General features: G+C 38.7%; 1 protein-coding gene across 1 annotated transcript in view; it reads right to left on the bottom strand.

Annotated features, from left to right (window-relative positions):
* Positions 1–19,786, bottom strand: part of KIF24 (kinesin family member 24) — a 2,255,161-nt gene that overhangs the window by 707,070 nt on the left and 1,528,305 nt on the right. The window contains exon 8 of the mRNA XM_044087249.1: positions 14,394–14,499. Coding sequence (XP_043943184.1) covers positions 14,394–14,499 — 106 coding nt within the window. The remainder of the gene's footprint in view (positions 1–14,393; positions 14,500–19,786) is intronic.

The raw sequence follows: 19,786 nt of genomic DNA, 5'->3' as shown, positions 1-19,786 counted from the left end.
AATTCCTGGACTTATTAGCACTAATTCCTTTCACTAAATAGTGTGCACACCCACCAGTCGTTCAAATATACTGGACTAGGTACTCACCAATATGAGACAGTGCTGCACCTCCCGCACAGTGTCACATACTCACTGGTGGGGTCAGACCACAAAGCTGTCTTATTTGAAATAAAAATCAACTTCTTAACCCCACCAAACCCTGTAACAGTTAGGAACTATTCCAAAGCAAACTACACCCTATTAAGCAATAGTTTATCAAAATTCAATGCCCCTCCCAACCTCAAGTTCACAACAGCCTATGTGGAATTGTTTACAGAGACCCTGTACACACATGTAAATGGCTGTATAGAGTCTGCTGTACCTACTAGAAGTATGCCTAAAACAAACTCTAAAAACATACCACACTGGTGGAATCTTAAACTTAATAGGGTATATAACCAAAGGAAAAAAAGACATGGCTAAAATCTGGAAGAACAACTTCCATAATGATACAAGCTCTCTAATTAAACTAGACAGGAAACTAAGAGGACTAATTAAGTCCAACAATGCAAATTATGAGGTCCAGATAACATTACAGGCTAAAGACAACCACAATGCCTTCTACAGCTATGTCCAAAACCTGAAAGGCAGCACTCGCTATAAATTCTGAAGAACTTTCTATCCCTCTCTTCTATCCCTAATAACACTCAAATAATTTCCACTACCCATTCCTTAAATTTCTCCCTTTTTAACAGATAGGTGGGGAAGCGCCAGTGCCTTGAAGTTACTTCATTAACCTTCATTTTTATGTTAGTCATTATTGGTGCAGGATACGAAATAGTTATTAGAAGTGTGCCTAAGCTCTCAATTAAATGCTCATGTTCCTGTGAAATATAATTTCTGTCTAGTCTAGACCATTTATTGTACCTTGTGGAATAATATTTAAATCCTCTCTTGAGTTCCTACTATTGAATGCACATCCTCCATACCAAATATTTTCAGAAATTTCCTCAAAATTCTACTTTCTTTTGTTGTATTTTCCCTTACAGGCCCCCAGATACATCCTCACTATTGCAGATCAAATTCTAATCACACCTTTAAGTAGTATTTCCTGCTGAAAGCTGATTATTTCTCCAGTTTTTAAGCTCCATAATAGCAGTTTTATGTGGAATATAAATACATGCAACAGTAATCCTCCTCCCTTGCCAATAGCCCCTTACTACCACAAATCTAGCATTATTATCTTTTTTCTCATTTTCTATCACTACTGGAACTCTTTTAGCAAGTAATATAAGTACTTCTCTTTTCCTTTGTCCCTGATACTCTTCTGAATATCCATCCTGAAATCCTTTATCAAATTCACAGGCTCATTTCTTTCCAAATGTGTCTCCTATAGCATTGTTACTTGCACTCTGCATTTCTTAGTCTAATATCTTTCTTCAGGAAGAAAAATTGTGGATTGGGTAGTATCTAAATTGCAGCCTATAAAGGTGAGAATTTGAGTGGGTGCCTGTCAGGAATACTGATAACTGCCTGTTACACCTAATGAAACACACAGATTAAGTAGGTAATTCCTAGCTTTGAGAAGAGAATTAATTGAAAGGGCAGCTGGAAACTAATCATCCAGGAATGAAAAAATCTTGTACACCATGAGTCATATGTAGGCTATTATGACAGTCATGCATTTGATAAACACCCTGGGGGGCTGTGGGGAGTCTGGAAAATGGCAGGAGCCTGAGTTGATAGTGATTAGTTCCTGTACTGAAGTGCAGACACTTCCTCAACTCCTGCACAATATTTATGTGACGGTAGGCGTCATAGAGATCTAGAGAGCATAATCATTCACACTGAGACAGGGTAGAAATGTTTGCACATTGACCATCCTGAAGCAGGAATTTTGCACATATCTGTTTAGGAGACAGAATTCCAAGATTGGGCTGAGATGCTGTGTTTTCGTGAGAACTGAAAGGAACTTAAGAGTAGAATCCTGACCCTGTCTGGTCTGGTGGGACATCTTGGATGGCTTTTTTGGAGAAGAGAGAGATTATTTCTCTTAGGGCCACTTTTGCCTGATTGGGTGGAATATCTGCCAGTGGTCTGATGGACTGGGGCAAGGATTGAAAAAAGAGAATGTAATAGCCTCTGGATTTTATCCCTCTTATCCATGATGGCCATAAGTCTGGGAGACCTTCAGTGATACTGCTGTTTGTGATACAAAAAGGACTGCTGTTCCCCTGGTTTTGTGGCCCCCCCTCTGCCTCTGGGGAAGCATTCATTAAAGGGAAGCGTCTGCCACAGCTTCCCCAATCCGAAGGTGAATCAAGCTTTTGACACTTGGAACTCCTGAACCAGAGAGAATGAGGCCCTTTCTGATTCCTAGAATATGACCTCTGTGCGGCCTATAATTTATCTCCATTTGCAGAAAGAGTCTTACCATCTTGTTCACATTTGTGCATTCTTTCTTTAACTGAAGGATGACTAGGGGATGATCTATCACAGTGTGCATTAGTAAAGAATGCCTTGAAGTTGTCTGTAAAATTGCATAGATGCAGCTATGTGTGGCATCTCACTGCTATGCCTGACCTGACTGCCCTAGCTACTCCACTCATCAAATTATGCATCAGATGTATGAAGAGGTTAGTTACATTTGACACAGTAGCTAATGTTGTCTCAAGTTGTTTACTAGTATGTGTTGTCCAGAGGGAATGGATAATCCAAAGGCACTGGAGCCGAACAGACGACCAGGGAATCATAATGGTGCAAACTGGGCAGATCGGACCACCTTTCAGAGCCAAAGGGGACAGAATGACTCTCATCTCTATTTGATTCCTTAAGAACTTGTGCAGCAAGCTGTCCAAGACTGCTTCATATGTCTTTCTGTAGGACATGAAGGATCTGTTCAAAAGTACTGATGAGGGTCTCGAGGGAGGTGGGGCTCTTTTAAACTATTTATTTATTTTATTTTACATTTGTTGACCAGGCTAGTCTAACTGGATATATGTCCATTTTCAGTAGATGCCTGGGAGATAAGCTCCAAGACATAAACAATCAAATACAAATACAAACAACAAATAGCATAAAAAATAGCAATAACAGTCACATATGCAGTACAGCATACAGGTTAGCACAGGATGTTTAATGAGGCAAGAATCATAATAGTGCAAATTACAGTTACAAAACATCATACAGGTAGAGTCCATAGTAGAAAAAGGAAGTTAATTGTAAAGTAATATTAATAAAGGATATACTTAAAAATAAGTATCCACAGAGGATAGAAATAATGTATTATAGAGAGAGATGAAAAATATATTGTTAGTAGGAGGATAAAACAGTGGGTGAGAAGTAATGGATAGGCAAAGCCAAGTTTGAAGAGATAGATGACCAGTCAGGTTTGGTACAGGGGCACTTTACTAGGGGAGTCATGTAGAATAATAGAGTCCAAGGGCATAGGATCCTGGGGAAGAGTGTAAATTGGAGTACATGTCAAGGATTCCTCTAGCCTGGGCTTCTTAACAGTCAAAGTTGAAAACGTCAGATCTGCTGATCTTTTGGATCCAACACTTTGGCATGGGGGCTTTTCAGAGTGCTTTTTAGTATTAGTAACCTCCAGATCTAGGGGTAGCAGGTTTTTGAGTATCACCTTGTTTCTATGGTTGGCAAAAGCCCTTGCATGTTTCACACGCTACCAACGATAGGAGACACCCAGGCAGATGACACACTGGTTTTGAAGATCCAGTATGGGGATCTTAAGACCACACACACAGCAATTTTTGAAACTTGTTTGCTTAACCATTATAAGTTAAAGTTATAAAGCACTACAACAACTATCTACACAAGGCAGAAAAGACACATACACAAAACTAAAAGTTGCTACCCTATTAAACAATTCTAATCTATCAAATTCTACTGTCTAACAACACATAACTACAACACTGAGAGAATATACAAATATACTACTCTAAGAAATGTAAAGGGAGTAGAAACAGAAAAAAAGTTGTAATGTCAAAGGGAAAGGTATCTTATAAGTACAGCATTTTTAGAAGGAAACACACTAAACAGCTTTGGGGTTCTAAAACTTATCCTACAGTTAACTATAACAAGTTACAAAAGAGGAATTATCAATAAAGTTAGGAAAATGAGCTGGAGCACTTGGTTGCACAGGTGAACATGTCTGGTCACAAAGGTAACAAATGAGATCTGAGATAAACTGGAGACAGATATGTTATGGGAGGGAGAATTCTTAAGGGGCTTGAGGCTGGAGCACTGATGTTGCTGGGTTGGATACAACAAGTGGCTCAGAGGACCCATATGACAGACTGAATGGACAGAATGAATAGAATAAACACCTAAATGCTACAAGCCAAAAAAATAGCTTTTACATCTGGTAGCATATCCATGAACTTACTGTAATGTCAGCCTGAATTTAGGCATGGTCTGCATTGCTAGGTCTCATTGCCACATTTTTTCTGTACTTCTGTTTCTTTTTTGTTTGCTGGCAACCAATATTTTATATACTCTATTTATAACTGCTTTGCTCACAAAGTTTTTAAACTTTGAATCTACGACCAGCTTTACCGATAATGACCTATCTCCCTCTCTTACCAAGACTAGCTTTCACTTAAAAAGAATTATCTTTAGGTTATCACAGTAAGGTCTCAGCCTGAGATGTAATGGAGCATCCCATATAAGTTGATCTCACATAAAGACTGTAACCTCAAAGAAGTTGCTCACAATCTAACAAATCTGAAAAGGAATGGAGACACACACAGTGTACACCAATAGGCTCCAGTGTTAGCATGTCTTGTTATAATCAGGTCTTCCTTCATTCCTCATTGCCTTAAAACCCACACAATATTTAAAATAAATTGTTACCTAATATAAACAAACTATGGGGTATAATTCTACTTTGTCTTCTTAAGTTATATAACTTACAGATTCTTTACTTCACCAAAATAAAAGGCTTTCCAAAGGGTATAAAATATTCATCTAAGATATTAAAAAAAATATGAGTTGCCTTTTCCATAGTATTCAAATTCATGATCCCCTTCAGTCTCCCACTGAAGATGGAAGAGGAATGAGCTCCCACCTTACCCTCAGCTTACTCTTCAACCAAAGAACATTAAAAGCTATCCTTTTCACCTTAACATAAAAATGTTGTGGTGAGCATGTTGAGATCCCTTGTATTGCATAAGTAACCTAGGGAAGAATAAATCATGAAGAATAAATCATGATGATGCCTGAATCATCTGGGAAAAATCAGGTCTATATTAGAACATCGAAGTTTCAAAACTTCAAATGTTCTAATACCGAACCCTATTCAGTGAAAGCTGAAACGATCGAACCTACAGAACAGCAAATATTTTCCTAACAAACAGCAATCCACACACATACACGTAAAATCTTTCAACTAACCCTACACTAAACTATACACACACCACTAACTATCCACTTACCTTAACCCAAAACCTAACCCTAAGGTCCGTCACTATTACACACTCACCTCACCCACGCCCAAACCCTAACTCGCATATTTATTTTTTATTTATTATTTTATTTTACATTTGTTGACCGGGCTAGTCTAACTGGATACATGTCCATTTTCAGTAGAGGTCCAGGGAGAAAAGCTCCAATGGAATATTACATGTTTATACAGCAATAGGCCATACAAGATTAGAATTAAAAAAAAAAAACAAAGTTAGACAATATATGCAATGTACAACTATGATAGGAGCAAACAAAGAGAATAAAGTCCTACAGTCTTAAAACAAAGAAATAATAATACATATTTTTTTTTTTTTTTTTACAGTGGTCATACTGTGTATACGAGATAACATTTCTCTACATAGATATTATGTAAAGGAAAGCTATGAGGGTGTAGGGTAAGAAAAAGAGACAGAGTAAGAGGGAAAGTTAATCTGGGTTGGTACAGGGGCAAAGCCACTGACTACTGAGATGCATAGTCAGTTGTCTTTTAAAAAGTGAGAGTATAGACAAAGATGTGATATCAGAGGGTAGTTTTTTCCACATTTTTCCAACGGAGTTGGAAAAGAGGCAGTCCCCTGCTGAGTTATTAGGTTTGGGTGTATAAATCAGTAGTTTGTTTGAGGAGCGTAGCTGTTTCATGTTATTGTAAGGTGCAACAAGGTTAGAGAGTATTGGTATTTTAGTTGGTTGGTGTAGAATTTTGTGAGCTGTTAAGAGCTGTTGAAGTATTAATTTGTTGGTAAATTCAAGCCAACATAGTTGTCTTAGGTTCAGGCAGTGGTGAGTTTGAAACTGGGATCCTGTAGCGAATCTAGCAATATTATAGTAGGATGTAGCAAGTTTCTTCAGGTTGCTTTTGGAGAGATTAGTATAGATGGGGGAGGAATATAGAAGAGTAGAGATAAGGTGAGATCTAGCTAAGATGGTTCTTGTTTCATGTGTAAGGAAGGGTTTGATTCTGTAGAGGGAACCAATTTTTTTGTTAACTACTTTTATTGTGTTGTTGATGTGTGAGTCAAAGCTTAGATTGTTAACAGTTATTCCTAGTAATTTTGTAGTAGAGTCAGGAGAAATGAGAGTGCTATCAGTGGATGCGAGAGAGAAATTAAGTGGTGTACATTTACAGGTAGGTGGGAACAGTAACAGTTTGGTTTTCTTGGGGTTGAGGAGAAGGCAACGATCAGAGAACCATTTTTCAACAGAAGAAAAGGCTTTTTGTGTAAGAGACTGAACTTCATTTTGAGAGGTGGCAGTGCAGATTATAGTAGAATCATCTGCATATTGTATATGCAGGTGGTGTTAGGGATAGCTGATTGGAGGTCATTAATAAAGATTGTAAATAAGAGGGAGCCTAGGATAGAGCCTTGAGGTACACCTAAAGAGATAGGTAGGAGATTAGATAGTGAGTTTTTCCAGAGTACTGCCTGCTGACAGTTATCAAGATAAGATGTGAACCAAGTTAAGGAAGGAGTGTCAAGTGAGAGAGATTTTAGTATGTGCAGGAGTTTATGATTAACCATATCGAAGGCTTTAAATAAGTCAATGAAGATTGAAGATGATAGATAATTGTTGTTGTGGTTGTGGTTGTGGTTGATGGTATTGGTAAAGGAGAGTAAGGCAGTGGTAGTACTGTGGGAAGGTCTGAATCCATGCTGACTGTTAGCAAGTAGATTGTTTTGGAGAAGGTGGTTAATAAGTTGTTTGTGGATACATTTCTCCATAATTTTGGCTAGAGGTGATAGTAGTGCTATCGGGTGATAGTTTGAAAGGTCATTACAGTTCCCCCCTTTGTGTAGTGGGATAATGTGATATATCTTCCAGATAGAAGGGAAGATTCCTTCATTAATAGATCTATTTATCAGAATAGAAATATTCTGATAATATCCCGCCTTAAGCCTCACTTGCACACAATCGCACACTTACCTGACCCGCGCCCTAACCCTAACTCACCTAACCCGCCCTAACCCTCACGTCCACACAATCGCACACATACCTAACCCGCTCCCTAACCCTAACTCACCTAACCTGCCCTAACCCTCACGTCCATACAATCGCACACATACCTAACCCACACCCTAACCCTAACTAACCTAACCAGCACTCAATCGCACACTTACCTGAACCCGAACTGTAACTTTCCACCACAGCACTGGAAATGCCGAAGCAACAGAAACGGACAACCGAATTCTTTCCTTAGGAAAAAAATTTGGTTTTCTGTTGCTTCGATATTTTCAGCTTTCACTGAATAGGTTTTGATATTAGAACATTCAAAGTTTTGAAACTTCGATGTTCTAATATAGACCCGGAAAAATCTAAAACTATTCATTTTCCATTTCTGAAAGGATTCTTTAAATTTCTGCAACAAGAGTCTGCATGTCACCGGCAAACTGCTTGCCAGAGAATTACTTAGCTTTATTCACAAATATGTTGACTGATTATATCTAAAAAGGAAAATATGGCTATTTATTTATTTATTTTTATTTATTTACATTTGTTTACCAGGAAATTCAGACTAGATACAGGTCCTTTTTCAGCGGATGCCCAGGGAGAAAAGCTCCACATCATGTACATGATAAATAGAGATACAAAGTTGCAGCAATGGTAAACAACATTACAGGTTGTTGGCTTTAATACAATAACAAGATATTGATTATCAACAGTATATACAGTAAATGTTGCGAGTTAAGATAGTTTCTTGTTTGTTTATAATATTAGTAACAAAGTTTTCAGACAAGATTTTAAAGTATGTAAAGACAACTAGCTAATTCTGACTGTGGTTAGTAGTGGTGGTAGTATAGCTGGGTTAAGAGTCTAAGTGGGGGGTAAGGGTGGGGGTGTTAGTCTGGGGAGGTAACCTCTTATTTCAGATTTTCCAGCACAGGGACATTTTTTGAATAAAAAGCTTAGGTTTCAGTAATTAAGACAGACCACCCCCTCGCTAGACTCAGTGATAAAGTGTATTGTTTCTTTCACCTAGAGTAATATGTCATACTGTCTACGACTCTCAAAAGGGACAAATTCCAGAATTTTACTTTGGTAGCCATGCAGTTGCTACTGATTCAGACAGTACAATATGCCTAGGTTGCGAGTGTGGAGAAGCAACCTGGTTGTGCCATGCAAGGGAGTTCCTGGGAAATTATCAACCTGTGAAGTATTCCATGCTTTAGGTGTACTATAGTCTGGATGTGCTACAACAGTATCATGCAAATAATAGCACTGTGTGGACTTTTTGTTACAGTACTTGTACATCTCATCTTCAAAGTTATAACATTTTCACAGCTGAGAAATATGCCTCTAGTCACCAAAAAGCCCTAAGCTATATTTCCAACACCCTGAGTTATTTGGGTCAGTCTTGATAAGGTATAAAAATGCAAACACTGTCAGCCAAAAAAAAAAAAATCTGACAAACTATAAACAGCTTTCAGCTGGTAACATGTGAATGAATAATGCCAAACTATCATAGTTAAATACAAAGGTAAATGCAGCATTTACATAAATTAAAGTTGCTACAGATTATTACATGAAGGCTGGTTCATTCTTGACATAATAATATATGTGTACATTCTGTTGATTATGTTATAGTTTCAGCTAGAGGAATCACAGGTATATAGTACACTGAAAGGATAGTTGTATTTCTTACTTTTATTTAGGGTTTCTATTGTCTGACAATGTCATTTACACATATTTACATAAAAATGAATTAACAAGGCCTACTATATGCCATTCCAAGTTAGCTTACTTAAACAATTTTACTTTGATTGTTTTAGTGTGTGTGTGTGTGTGTGTGTGTGTGTGTGTGTGTGTGTGTGTGTGTGTGTGTGTGTGTGTGTGTGTGTGTGTGTATGAGGGGGTACACATTTGTTTCAGTTTAGTCCAAAGTGTTATATTTAAACTCATTCGAATTTGTAAATCGTTTGTATCACTTGGAGCTTTTCTCCCCAGGTCTCTGCTGAAAAAGGGCTTTAGCTCAGTCAGACACTCCCGGTCAGCAAATGTAAAATAAATAAATAAATAAAAATAAATATAATATGTTCAACTAGAAAAATAAGAATAAATAATCCAAGGCACACTAATGGCAATGAAGATAACCTGGAACTATTTTTAACACAGTAAACGAAAAATATACACAATCTAACAACAAAAAGAATAACAATAAACTCAAAGGCCTTTTCTAACAGCAATAATGACAGCTGTCATGGAATTCTAGCCAAATAAGTGACATTCCAGGGAGGTGAGGAGGCCCACCACCTTTGGCTTCAGGTCTCACAATACCCATGGCATAGGGTGACGTACAAGAGTGGAGGAAGATGCACACAGGTGGATTATATCCTATGTAGGAGGGCCAGTCTGAAGGAGATTGGAGACTGTAAAGTGGTGAATGGGGAAAGTGTAGTTAAGCAGCATAGAATGGTAGTCCTCAGGATGATGTTGGTGATCAAGAAGCGGAGGAGGAGTGTGAAAGCAGTGCCAAGGATTACATAGTGGAAGTTAAAAAAGGGTGATTGTGAGGTGGAGTTCAGGGAAGAGTTAAGACAGGCACTGGGAGGCAATGAAGAGTTACCGAATAGCTGAGTAACTACAGCAGAGCTAGTAAGGGAGACTGCTAGGAAGGTGCTTGGTGTGACATCTGGACAGAGGAAGGAGGACAAGGAGACATGGTGGTGGAATGAGGAAGTACAGGAGAGTATACAGAGGAAGAGGCTGGTGAAGAAGAAGTGGGATTGTCAAAGAGATGAAGAAAGTAGACATGAGTATAAGGAGATGAGGCGCATGGCAAAGAGAGAGGTGGCGAAGGCTAAGGATAAGGCATATAGAGAGTTGTATGAGAGATTGGACACTAAAGAGGGAGAAAAGGACCTATACCAATTGGCTAGACAGAGGGACAGAGCTGGGAAAGATGTGCAGCAGGTAAGGGTGATAAAGGACAGTGAGGGAAATGTACTCACAAGTGAGGAGTGTGTGTTGGGAAGAGTACTCTGAAGGGCTGATGAATGAAGAGAATGAGAGAGAGAGAAGGTTGGATGATGTGGGGATAGTGAATCAGGAAGTGAAGCAGATTAGCAAGGAGGAAGTAAGGACAGCTATGAAGAGGATGAAGAATGGAAAGGCTGTTGGCCCAAATTACATACCAGTGAAAGCGTGGAGGTGCTTAGGAGAAATGGCAGTGGAATTTTTAACCAGATTGTTTAATGAAATTTTGGAAAGTCAGAGGATGCCTGAGGAGTGGAGAAAAAGTGTTTTGGTACCTATCTTTAAGAATAAGGGTGATGTGCAGAGCTGCAGTATCTACAGAGGGATAAAATTGATCAGTCTCAGCTTGAAGTTATGGGAAAGAGTAGTGGAAGCTAGGTTAAGAAGGGAGGTGATGATTAGTGATCAGAAGTATGGTTTCATGCCAGGAAAGAACACTACAGATGCAATATTTGCTCTGAGAGTGTTGTTGGAGAAATACAGAGAAGGTCAGAAGGAGTTGCATTGTGTCTTTGTGGACTGAGAGAAAGCATATGACAGGGTGCCTAGAGAGGAGTTGTGGTATTGTATGAGGAAGTCGGGAGTGGCAGAGAAGTATGTAAGAGTGGTACAGGATATGTACAAGGGTAGTGTGACATTGGTGAGGACTGCGGTGGGAGTGACAGATATGTTTAAGGTGGAGGTGGGATTACATCAAGGATCAGCTCTGAGCCCTTTCTTATTTGCAGTGGTGATGGACAGGTTGATAGATGAGATTAGACAGAAGGCCCCGTAGACTATGATGTTTGCAGATGACATTGTGATATGTAGTGAGAGTAGGTACCAGGTTGAGGAGACCCTGGAGAGGTGGAGATATGCTTTAGAGAGGAGAGGAATGAAGGTCAGCAGGGCTAAAACAGAATATATATGTGTAAATGAGAGGGAGGGTAGAGGAATGGTGAGGATGCAGGGAGTAGAGTTGGTAAAGGTGGATGAGTTTAAGTACTTGGGATCAACAGTTCAGAGTAATGGTGAGTGTGGAAGAGAGGTGAAGAAGAGAGTACAGGCAGGGTGGAATGGCTGGAGAAGAGTGTCAGGAGTGTTTTGTGACAGACGGGTACCAATAAGAGTGAAAGGGAAGGTCTACAAGGGGGTAGTGAGACCAGCTATGTTATATGGGTTGGAGACGGTAGCATTGTCGAAAAGGCAGGAGTCAGAGCTGGATGTGGCAGAGTTAAAGATGTTAAGATTTGCACTGGGTGTGACTAGGATGGACAGGATCAGGAATCAGTATATTAGAGGGTCAGCTCAGTTTGGAGACAAAGCAAGAGAGGTGAGATTGCGTTGGTTTGGACATGTGCTGAAGAGGGATGCTGGGTATTTTGGGAAAAGGATGCTAAGGATGGAGCTGCCAGGTAAGAGGAAAAGAGGAAGGCCTAAGATGAGGTTTATGGATGTGGTGAGAGAGGACATGCAGGCGCGGTTGGTGTGACAGAGCATGATGCAGAGGACAGGAAGAAATGGAAACAGATGATCCGCTGTGGTGACCCCTAATGGGAAGAGCTGAAAGAAGATGATGATGATGATGAATGAGGAAAAAAATTTGGTTTTCTGCTGCTTCGATATTTTCAGCTTTCACTGAATAGGGTACGATATTAGAACATTCGAAGTTTTGAAACTTCGATGTTCTAATATAGACCCGGAAAAATCTAAAACTATTCATTTTCCATTTCTGAAAGGATTCTTTAAATTTCTGCAACAAGAAAATTGCTTGCCAGAGAATTACTTAGCTTTATTCACAAATATGTTGACTGATTATATCTAAAAAGGAAAATATGACTATTTATTTATTTATTTTTATTTATTTACATTTGTTTACCAGGAAATTCAGACTAGTCGCAGGTCCTTTTTCTGCGGATGCCCAGGGAGAAAAGCTCCACATCATGTACATGATAAATAGAGATACAAAGTTGCAGCAATGGTAAACAACATTACAGGTTGTTGGCTTTAATACAATAACAAGATATTGATGATCAACAGTATATACAGTAAATGTTGCAAGTTAAGATAGTTTCTTGTTTGTTTATAATATTAGTAACAAAGTTCTCAGACAAGATTTTAAAGTATGTAAAGACAACTAGCTAATTCTGTCTGTGGTTAGTAGTGGTGGTAGTATAGTTGGGTTAAGAGTCTAAGTGGGGGGGGTAAGGGTGGGGGTGTTAGTCTGGGGAGGTAAGGTAAGGTAACCTCTTATTTCAGATTTTCCAGCACAGGGACATTTTTTGAATAAAAAGCTTAAGTTTCAGTAATTAAGACAGACCACCCCCTCACTAGACTCAGTGATAAAGTGTATTGTTTCTTTCACCTAGAGTAATATGCCATACTGTCTACGACTCTCAAAAGGGACAAATTCCAGAATTTTACTTTGGTAGCCATGCAGTTGCTACTGCTTCAGACAGTACAATATGCCTAGGTTGCGAGTGTGGAGAAGCAACCTGGTTGTGCCATGCAAGGGAGTTCCTGGGAAATTATCAACCTGTGAAGTATTCCATGCTTTAGGTGTACTATAGTCTGGATATGCTACAACAGTATCATGCAAATAATAGCACTGTGTGGACTTTTTGTTACAGTAGTTATACATCTCATCTTCAAAGTTATAACATTTTCACAGCTGAGAAATATGCCTCTAGTCATCAAAAAGCCCTAAGCTATATTTCCAACACCCTGAGTTATTTGGGTCAGTCTTGATAAGGTATAAAAATGCAAACACTGTCAGCCAAAAAATAAAATCTGACAAACTATAAACAGCTTTCAGCTGGTAACATGTGAATGAATAATGCCAAACTATCATAGTTAAATACAAAGGTAATTGCAGCATTTACATAAATTAAAGTTGCTACAGATTATTACATGAAGGCTGGTTCATTCTTGACATAATAACATATGTGTACATACTGTGGATTATGCTATAGTTTCAGCTACAGGAATCACAGGTATACAGTACACTGAAAGGATAGTTGTATTTTTTACTTTTATTTAGGGTTTCTATTGTCTGACAATGTAATTTACACATATTTACATAAAAATGAATTAGCAAGGCCTACTATATGCCATTCCAAGTTAGCTTACTTAAACAATTTTACTTCGATTGTTTTAGTGTGTGTGTGTGTGTGTGTGTGTGTGTGTGTGTGTGTGTATGAGGGGGGTACACATTTGTTTTAGTTTAGTCTAAAGTGTTATATTTAAACTCATTCGAATTTGTAAATTGTATCACTTGGAGCGTTTCTCCCCGGGTCTCTGCTGAAAAAGGGCTTTAGCTCAGTCAGACACTCCCAGTCAACAAATGTAAAATAAATAAATAAATAAAAATAAATATAATATGTCCAACTAGAAAAATAAGAATAAATAATCCAAGGCACACTACTGGCAATGAAGATAACCTGGAACTATTTTTAACACAGTAAATGAAAAATATACACAATCTAACAACAAAAAGAATAAAAATAAACTCAAAGGCCTTTTCTAACAGCAATAATGACAGCTGTCATGGAATTCTAGCCAAATAAGTGACGTTCCAGGGAGGTGAGGAGGCCCACCACCTTTGGCTTCAGGTCTCACAATACCCATGGGTGGTCATTATTTCCCATTTGCTTTCATATGCTTCAAATAATTTGTAATGTCTGGCATTGACATCTAATCTAGGTTCATTAATAATCAACATGAAATGCTAGGCAACAGCACACTAGTTAATGTGATGCAGAAAACAGCACAGAAAAATCAAATGAATAACACTAAACACAAGAAAGTGTTTTGTATATATATATATATATATATATATATATATATATATATATATATATATATATATACAAGCCAGTTTACTTATTGATACTATAGGATAGCTATCACTTTTACAATGAAGAGTTTTTTTCTAAAAATAACAAAGTTTATGTTTTCTGGCAAGTGTATAAAACACTTACAGCTAGAAGACTCTGATTAATTTCTGCTCCTTCCATTTTTGTTTGTTTGTCTGATTCTTTAGCATCAGCTGCTCTTTCGCTGCCAGCCAAGTCAATGAAAGAAATCCTAGATAAAAAAGTAAAAAAATCTGAAGTTGCATATATGTTGTGTAAACAAAATATTTTAATTTTAAGATCTTACAAATTTATTTATGTTTTATTAACTACTGTCCCACTTAAAACAGACCCAGTGGAAAAAGCTATGACAAATATGAAAGAATTTTATAAAGACTATAACCTCAAGCACTAATAGCAGTGCTACAGTTAGAAAGTGAACTATCAAAGGTATTCATAGACAGTCTTCTGTCACATATGCATGGTGGATCCTGTCTGGACCTTGATACTGGCTTGTGCACAGCTCACAAAAAGAATCATGTAACTCTCAACCAATCAGGGAGAAATATCAGCAGAATCAGGGACAAATTCAAAAATAATCAGGGACACTTTAAAAATATTAGCTCCGCTAACTTGAGACATTGACAGAACAAGAGAATGTGAATTAATAAACAGTTTCTGAAATAAAAGAAGTCTATATCTTTAATTATTGTCATTATTTATTAAATATAATTCACCATGTATTCTTCAATAGTCACCAATTTTTAGGAGGGATTAAGAGGGACAGGGCTAAAATTTGAGTAAAATCAGGGACGTCCCTGTAAATCAGGGACAGGTGAGAGGTAAAGACTAGCTTTGGGAAAAGTATGATGTACTGAAAATACCTAGTACACCATACTTGTCTAGCGCACATAGAGTGATGTCAACTGCAGACAGTCATCTTATATATGAAGGGTACAGTAGTCTGTGCAAACATCAGTACACCATACTGTTTGCAACACACACACACACACATATATATATATATATATATACATATATATATATATATATATATATATATATATATATATATAAAATATATTTTTTGGGGGGGTGGAGAGCTTGTAAAATATGCTTCAGTAGTTTAAACACTTACATACACTGACAGTTTTATTTAAGTATGTGTGTTGGGGAGGGAGGACAACTAAACTGGAAAACTGGAGTAAGAAAGGTGACTGTAGATGTGCATAGTGCAGGAGGTTATATGTTCTGCACTGCATTACAAAGGGCACTAGGAGCATTTTATAAACAGTGCTGCCAGAATTAATGGTGCACTGTAGGAGCAAGCTGTGTGCTCTGCATATCAGTGATGCTGTGGACACTTATGTAAATTGTATACACAGATTGAGGGCAACTAGTAAGAGCAGCTTATGCTGCCTATTAGGCAAAGCTGCCAAATGTGCCATGACGAGAAGTGAGGAGTCATGTTACACTGCAACAGATGCACAAAGAATACCAAGCTCTGCACCCATCCATGTCTGTATTACAAACAGTACAATGTAAACAAAAGGAATTTCTTTTATCATGTACACCATAGCAGCATATGTGCATGTAACTGAAGTGTGTAGAATAATCGGGTTAATCTTCAGTGCAGCACATAGACAACACATGTATACAGTGTCATACACAACACTCATATAAGTATGCGTGTATATTCTGCAGCTCTTGTGCTTCTTAATGCACAGACTGTGGATTACCAACTTTACAGGAATGGACATGCGCCTTATAACAGTTTGACCCTGTGTGTAGCTTATTACTAGTTTACTTGTATCAGGCACAACTTTCACCTCATTTTGGACTGGTTCTCTATGTGCTGCCACAGTACAACTGCATTTCAAAGCGCTATTAACTTTTCCTATAAGAATAGTGAGCCACTTACTCAACAGAGCAATTCTGGAGCAAATCTGCTCCAACACGAACAGTGTCAGTTTACAAGAATATTTTTCTAGTTATGTATATTGCATTTTTAACCAAGTTCTGTGAGCAGGTATATGTGTAAACTGTGAATGTATATATCTAGCCACAGTTTGGAAGGAGCAGTGCTTGTGTGATTGTGCCTTTGAGGGTAAAATACTTGGGGGGTATTATTCTGTGGTTTAGATATATTTATACCAACACAAGGAGTGTGTGTACCTTTCTGTGCTCAGGCTACGGACATATCCAAAAGGAGATGGCTGCATCTTAAATGGACCAAAATGTTGGGATGGCAACCTTGGCACATAGTAAACTTTGAATTCTATAAGTTGTATTGTTTAGATGCTGTCGCTCATTTCCATCCATTTTGTGTAATATGGCCAGACTTGGTGAACTATAAGTCAGATCCAGTTCTGGTGTGCTGCCTTTTTTTTAACTTTTGGGTTGTTTCTGTGCATTTCCCAAAATATTAGCCCTATGAAACGCAAACTATGTGGAATATTCAGAAACAATTAGCACAGAGTTACACAAAATAGTGTGATGAGCACAGACACACAAAAAAGGATGTGATTTAGAGATAAAGAAACAGAAGGAGATTGATTGCCCTACAGGAGAAATTTTGCAGTCTGCATGATGTACAAATGACTACACAGTGGCATGCCAATGAGCACCATCAAACTAATAAGAATCCTCACATATGTAAGTGACAAAATAGAACATGGTGGAGTACACAAACCTGTAGCAAAGAGCCACTCTGAACACCAGAAGCTTCCACTGTACAGAAGCTTCACTTGTACTATGATACTTGGAGCAGCAAAAGCATTAGCTGAACACTGTTGTTAGTAGCTATTTTTGGAACCAGTGCCCATGCTGTTGAGCAATGTCACCTCCACATCGCAGACAGGTCCACTAATAGATGAAAAACCAGCATCTTCATGACCAAAACATTGTTGATCATTACCATGTGGACACAGACACCATATTGGAGTAATCAGACATGTGGAGCTCACACACTGAACCAAGGAGGATGCTTGGACTGCCTATCCCACTAGACATAAAGGTTTTTGTTGCACTAATCATTCTTGCTACAGAAACCTTGCAGCATCTCACAGGGGGACACAATAGGCATTTTACAGGTATTAGCCTTGCAGATCATAAGGCAGTTCCTTGATGTGATTCTGTATCACATGAAGGATCATATATGGTTTCCACAGACATCAGAGGAGAGTACCACAATTATAGGAAGACTCTACAACACAGTCCATTTCTGTTGAGATACTGGGGACCACTGATTAAAATCTGTATTGCCAACAAGGCCCCAGCTATTCCACATGGCATCTGGTATACAAAGGTTTCTACTCCATCAATTGCCAAGTACTGTGAAATGGACAGAGCATTATATAAAATGTGTCTGTGCTACATCCAGACTGTTCACATGATTCCCACAACTGGCACACAAGCAAGCTCTACCAGCATTTTGTGGGGAAGTGACTTCCAGTGAGGTCATTTAGTTAGTATGTGTACACATTGATTGCTACAGAGGCCAGGATATGCTGTTCTCACTAACATGGAGACCAGGCTAATTGCAACTATTTACACTGTTGTGTGCTGCAGATCATGATATGTCTCAGAACTGTGGCTGATGACCCTCATCAAAACCCCAAGAACATGGTCAAGATGGAACACAATACCACATACTCACAGGCACGGAATATTGTTGAAGGCATATTTAGACTTCTGAAGGTATGCTTATGCTGCTTGGATGCAACAGATGGTGCAGCACAGTACACATCTGAGACCTTAAAGCAGTTATTTGTGGTGTGTGCCATGTAACACAGCATGGTATGGGACAGTCTGATGACACCCCCGGTAGTGCCAGGTGGATGATACCAAGGGGTAGCAGAAGGACAGCTAGGCACACTGGGAATGCAGACTAGGTGGAATTTCCAAGGAATAGCTGAAGGTTTATAACAATAGCAGCAGGAATTTGGGAAAAGCAGGATTTATGGGTCCCTTTAAGAGAGTTTACTTGGGTGAAGGGATTTATGTTTGGGTCCCTTACAAGTAAATGATGGCAATAAAGACAATTGTTTTTTATGACAACTGAGCTGCAAATATAGCAAAAAAAAAATCTAAGAAGAATGAGAAGTCAATAGAGAAGCTAGTGATGGATTCACTGGGAAACCAGTTGGTTTCCAATGCTATCAATTCTGGAGAAGTCTGGAGGGCTTTCATGAGGAGAAACACACACTGAGGCCAAACCAGGCAGTGCTGACACAGGGAATCTTTATTTCATGCTGTTCAAGTGACAGTGAAAGTCTTGGAAATTGAAGTCTTGAGCTGCAGGTTCTTGGAAGTAATGGAGAGCCTGAGACATTGTTCATACAAATGCCAAGCCATATGCCCTGTGAAGGAGTGGTACATCAGAGATGTTGCTTTGTTCAATAATATAAGAGATTTTTTTTTATTTACTAAAAGACATTTTTGGGTTGCACAGACCATTATTTACCAGAGATTTTGACCTGCTTTATTTTAAAGTCATAAGCAGTGTTAATCCCAGATGCATGAAACTCAAGTCTTCCTCTAAATATATGACACAACTTGCCAGAATGCTGCACCTATGTGTCCAATTGCTAAATAATGTTAAAACCAACAGTGAACACCAAGTCAAAGTAAACTTTATTGCCATTCAAAAATCACACAAGTGCAAAAACTGAATGAAATTCCGTATCTCCGGACTCAATGTGCAGACAACATATAGACTATTTTCACAGACATTTACATATGTAACACCTAGCTATTACATCATGGACATGCAGGTAGGCAGACTAATATTGCACATAATTAGAAGCACATTTGAACACTTTTCAAACTGAACACCTACTTGCATGAGACATTTTAAATGTCTGTCTAAGTGGAAGACTAGCAACCAATACTCTGTGTTAATCCATCTCTTTTATGATTTGCACTGTTATCACTTGTCAGCTGGAGATCAAGTAACAGAGACTGCATGTTAATTTTCCTTCTACAGACTTTAAGGGCCGCCGCAGTGGTGCAGCGGTTATCATTGCCACCTCACAGCAAGAGGTTCTCCAGTTTGATTCTCGGCTGGGGTGCCTTCTGTGCGGAGTCTGCATGTCCTCCCTGTGGTCACGTGGGTTTCCTCCGGGTGCTTCGGTTTCCTCCCACATCCCAAAGACATGCTGTATGTGGATTGGACACTCTAAATTGGCCCTAGGCATGAGTGCGTGCATATGTTTGCCTTCTGTGGAAGGTTGGGCGCCGGGCTGGCAACTCAACACTGTAAAACTCCACTGCCAATCATGAGCGGACAGGTGATCCACTGTGGCGACCCCTAACCGGACTAAGCCGAAAGAAGAAGAAGAAGATTGAACAGGACAAAAGCTAGTGACAGATATTTGCATATAATTGCTTTAATCTACAGTTTGGTTTTATCACCAGAGAAAGACCTAGTGTTAATGGAGTTGCTACCCAGTTTAATTATGCAGCTGTGATAAAGACTTGTAAACGTGTGATATTTGGTTGCGTGTGCCAAAAATTGT

The sequence above is a fragment of the Protopterus annectens genome, chromosome 1.part1, assembly GCF_019279795.1.
Source record: "Protopterus annectens isolate FY-2018-M chromosome 1.part1, PAN1.0, whole genome shotgun sequence".
Taxonomy (NCBI): Eukaryota; Metazoa; Chordata; order Ceratodontiformes; family Protopteridae; genus Protopterus; species Protopterus annectens.
The sequence above is the reverse complement of the archived record's forward strand: the minus strand, read 5'-3'. Positions and strand labels throughout refer to the sequence as shown.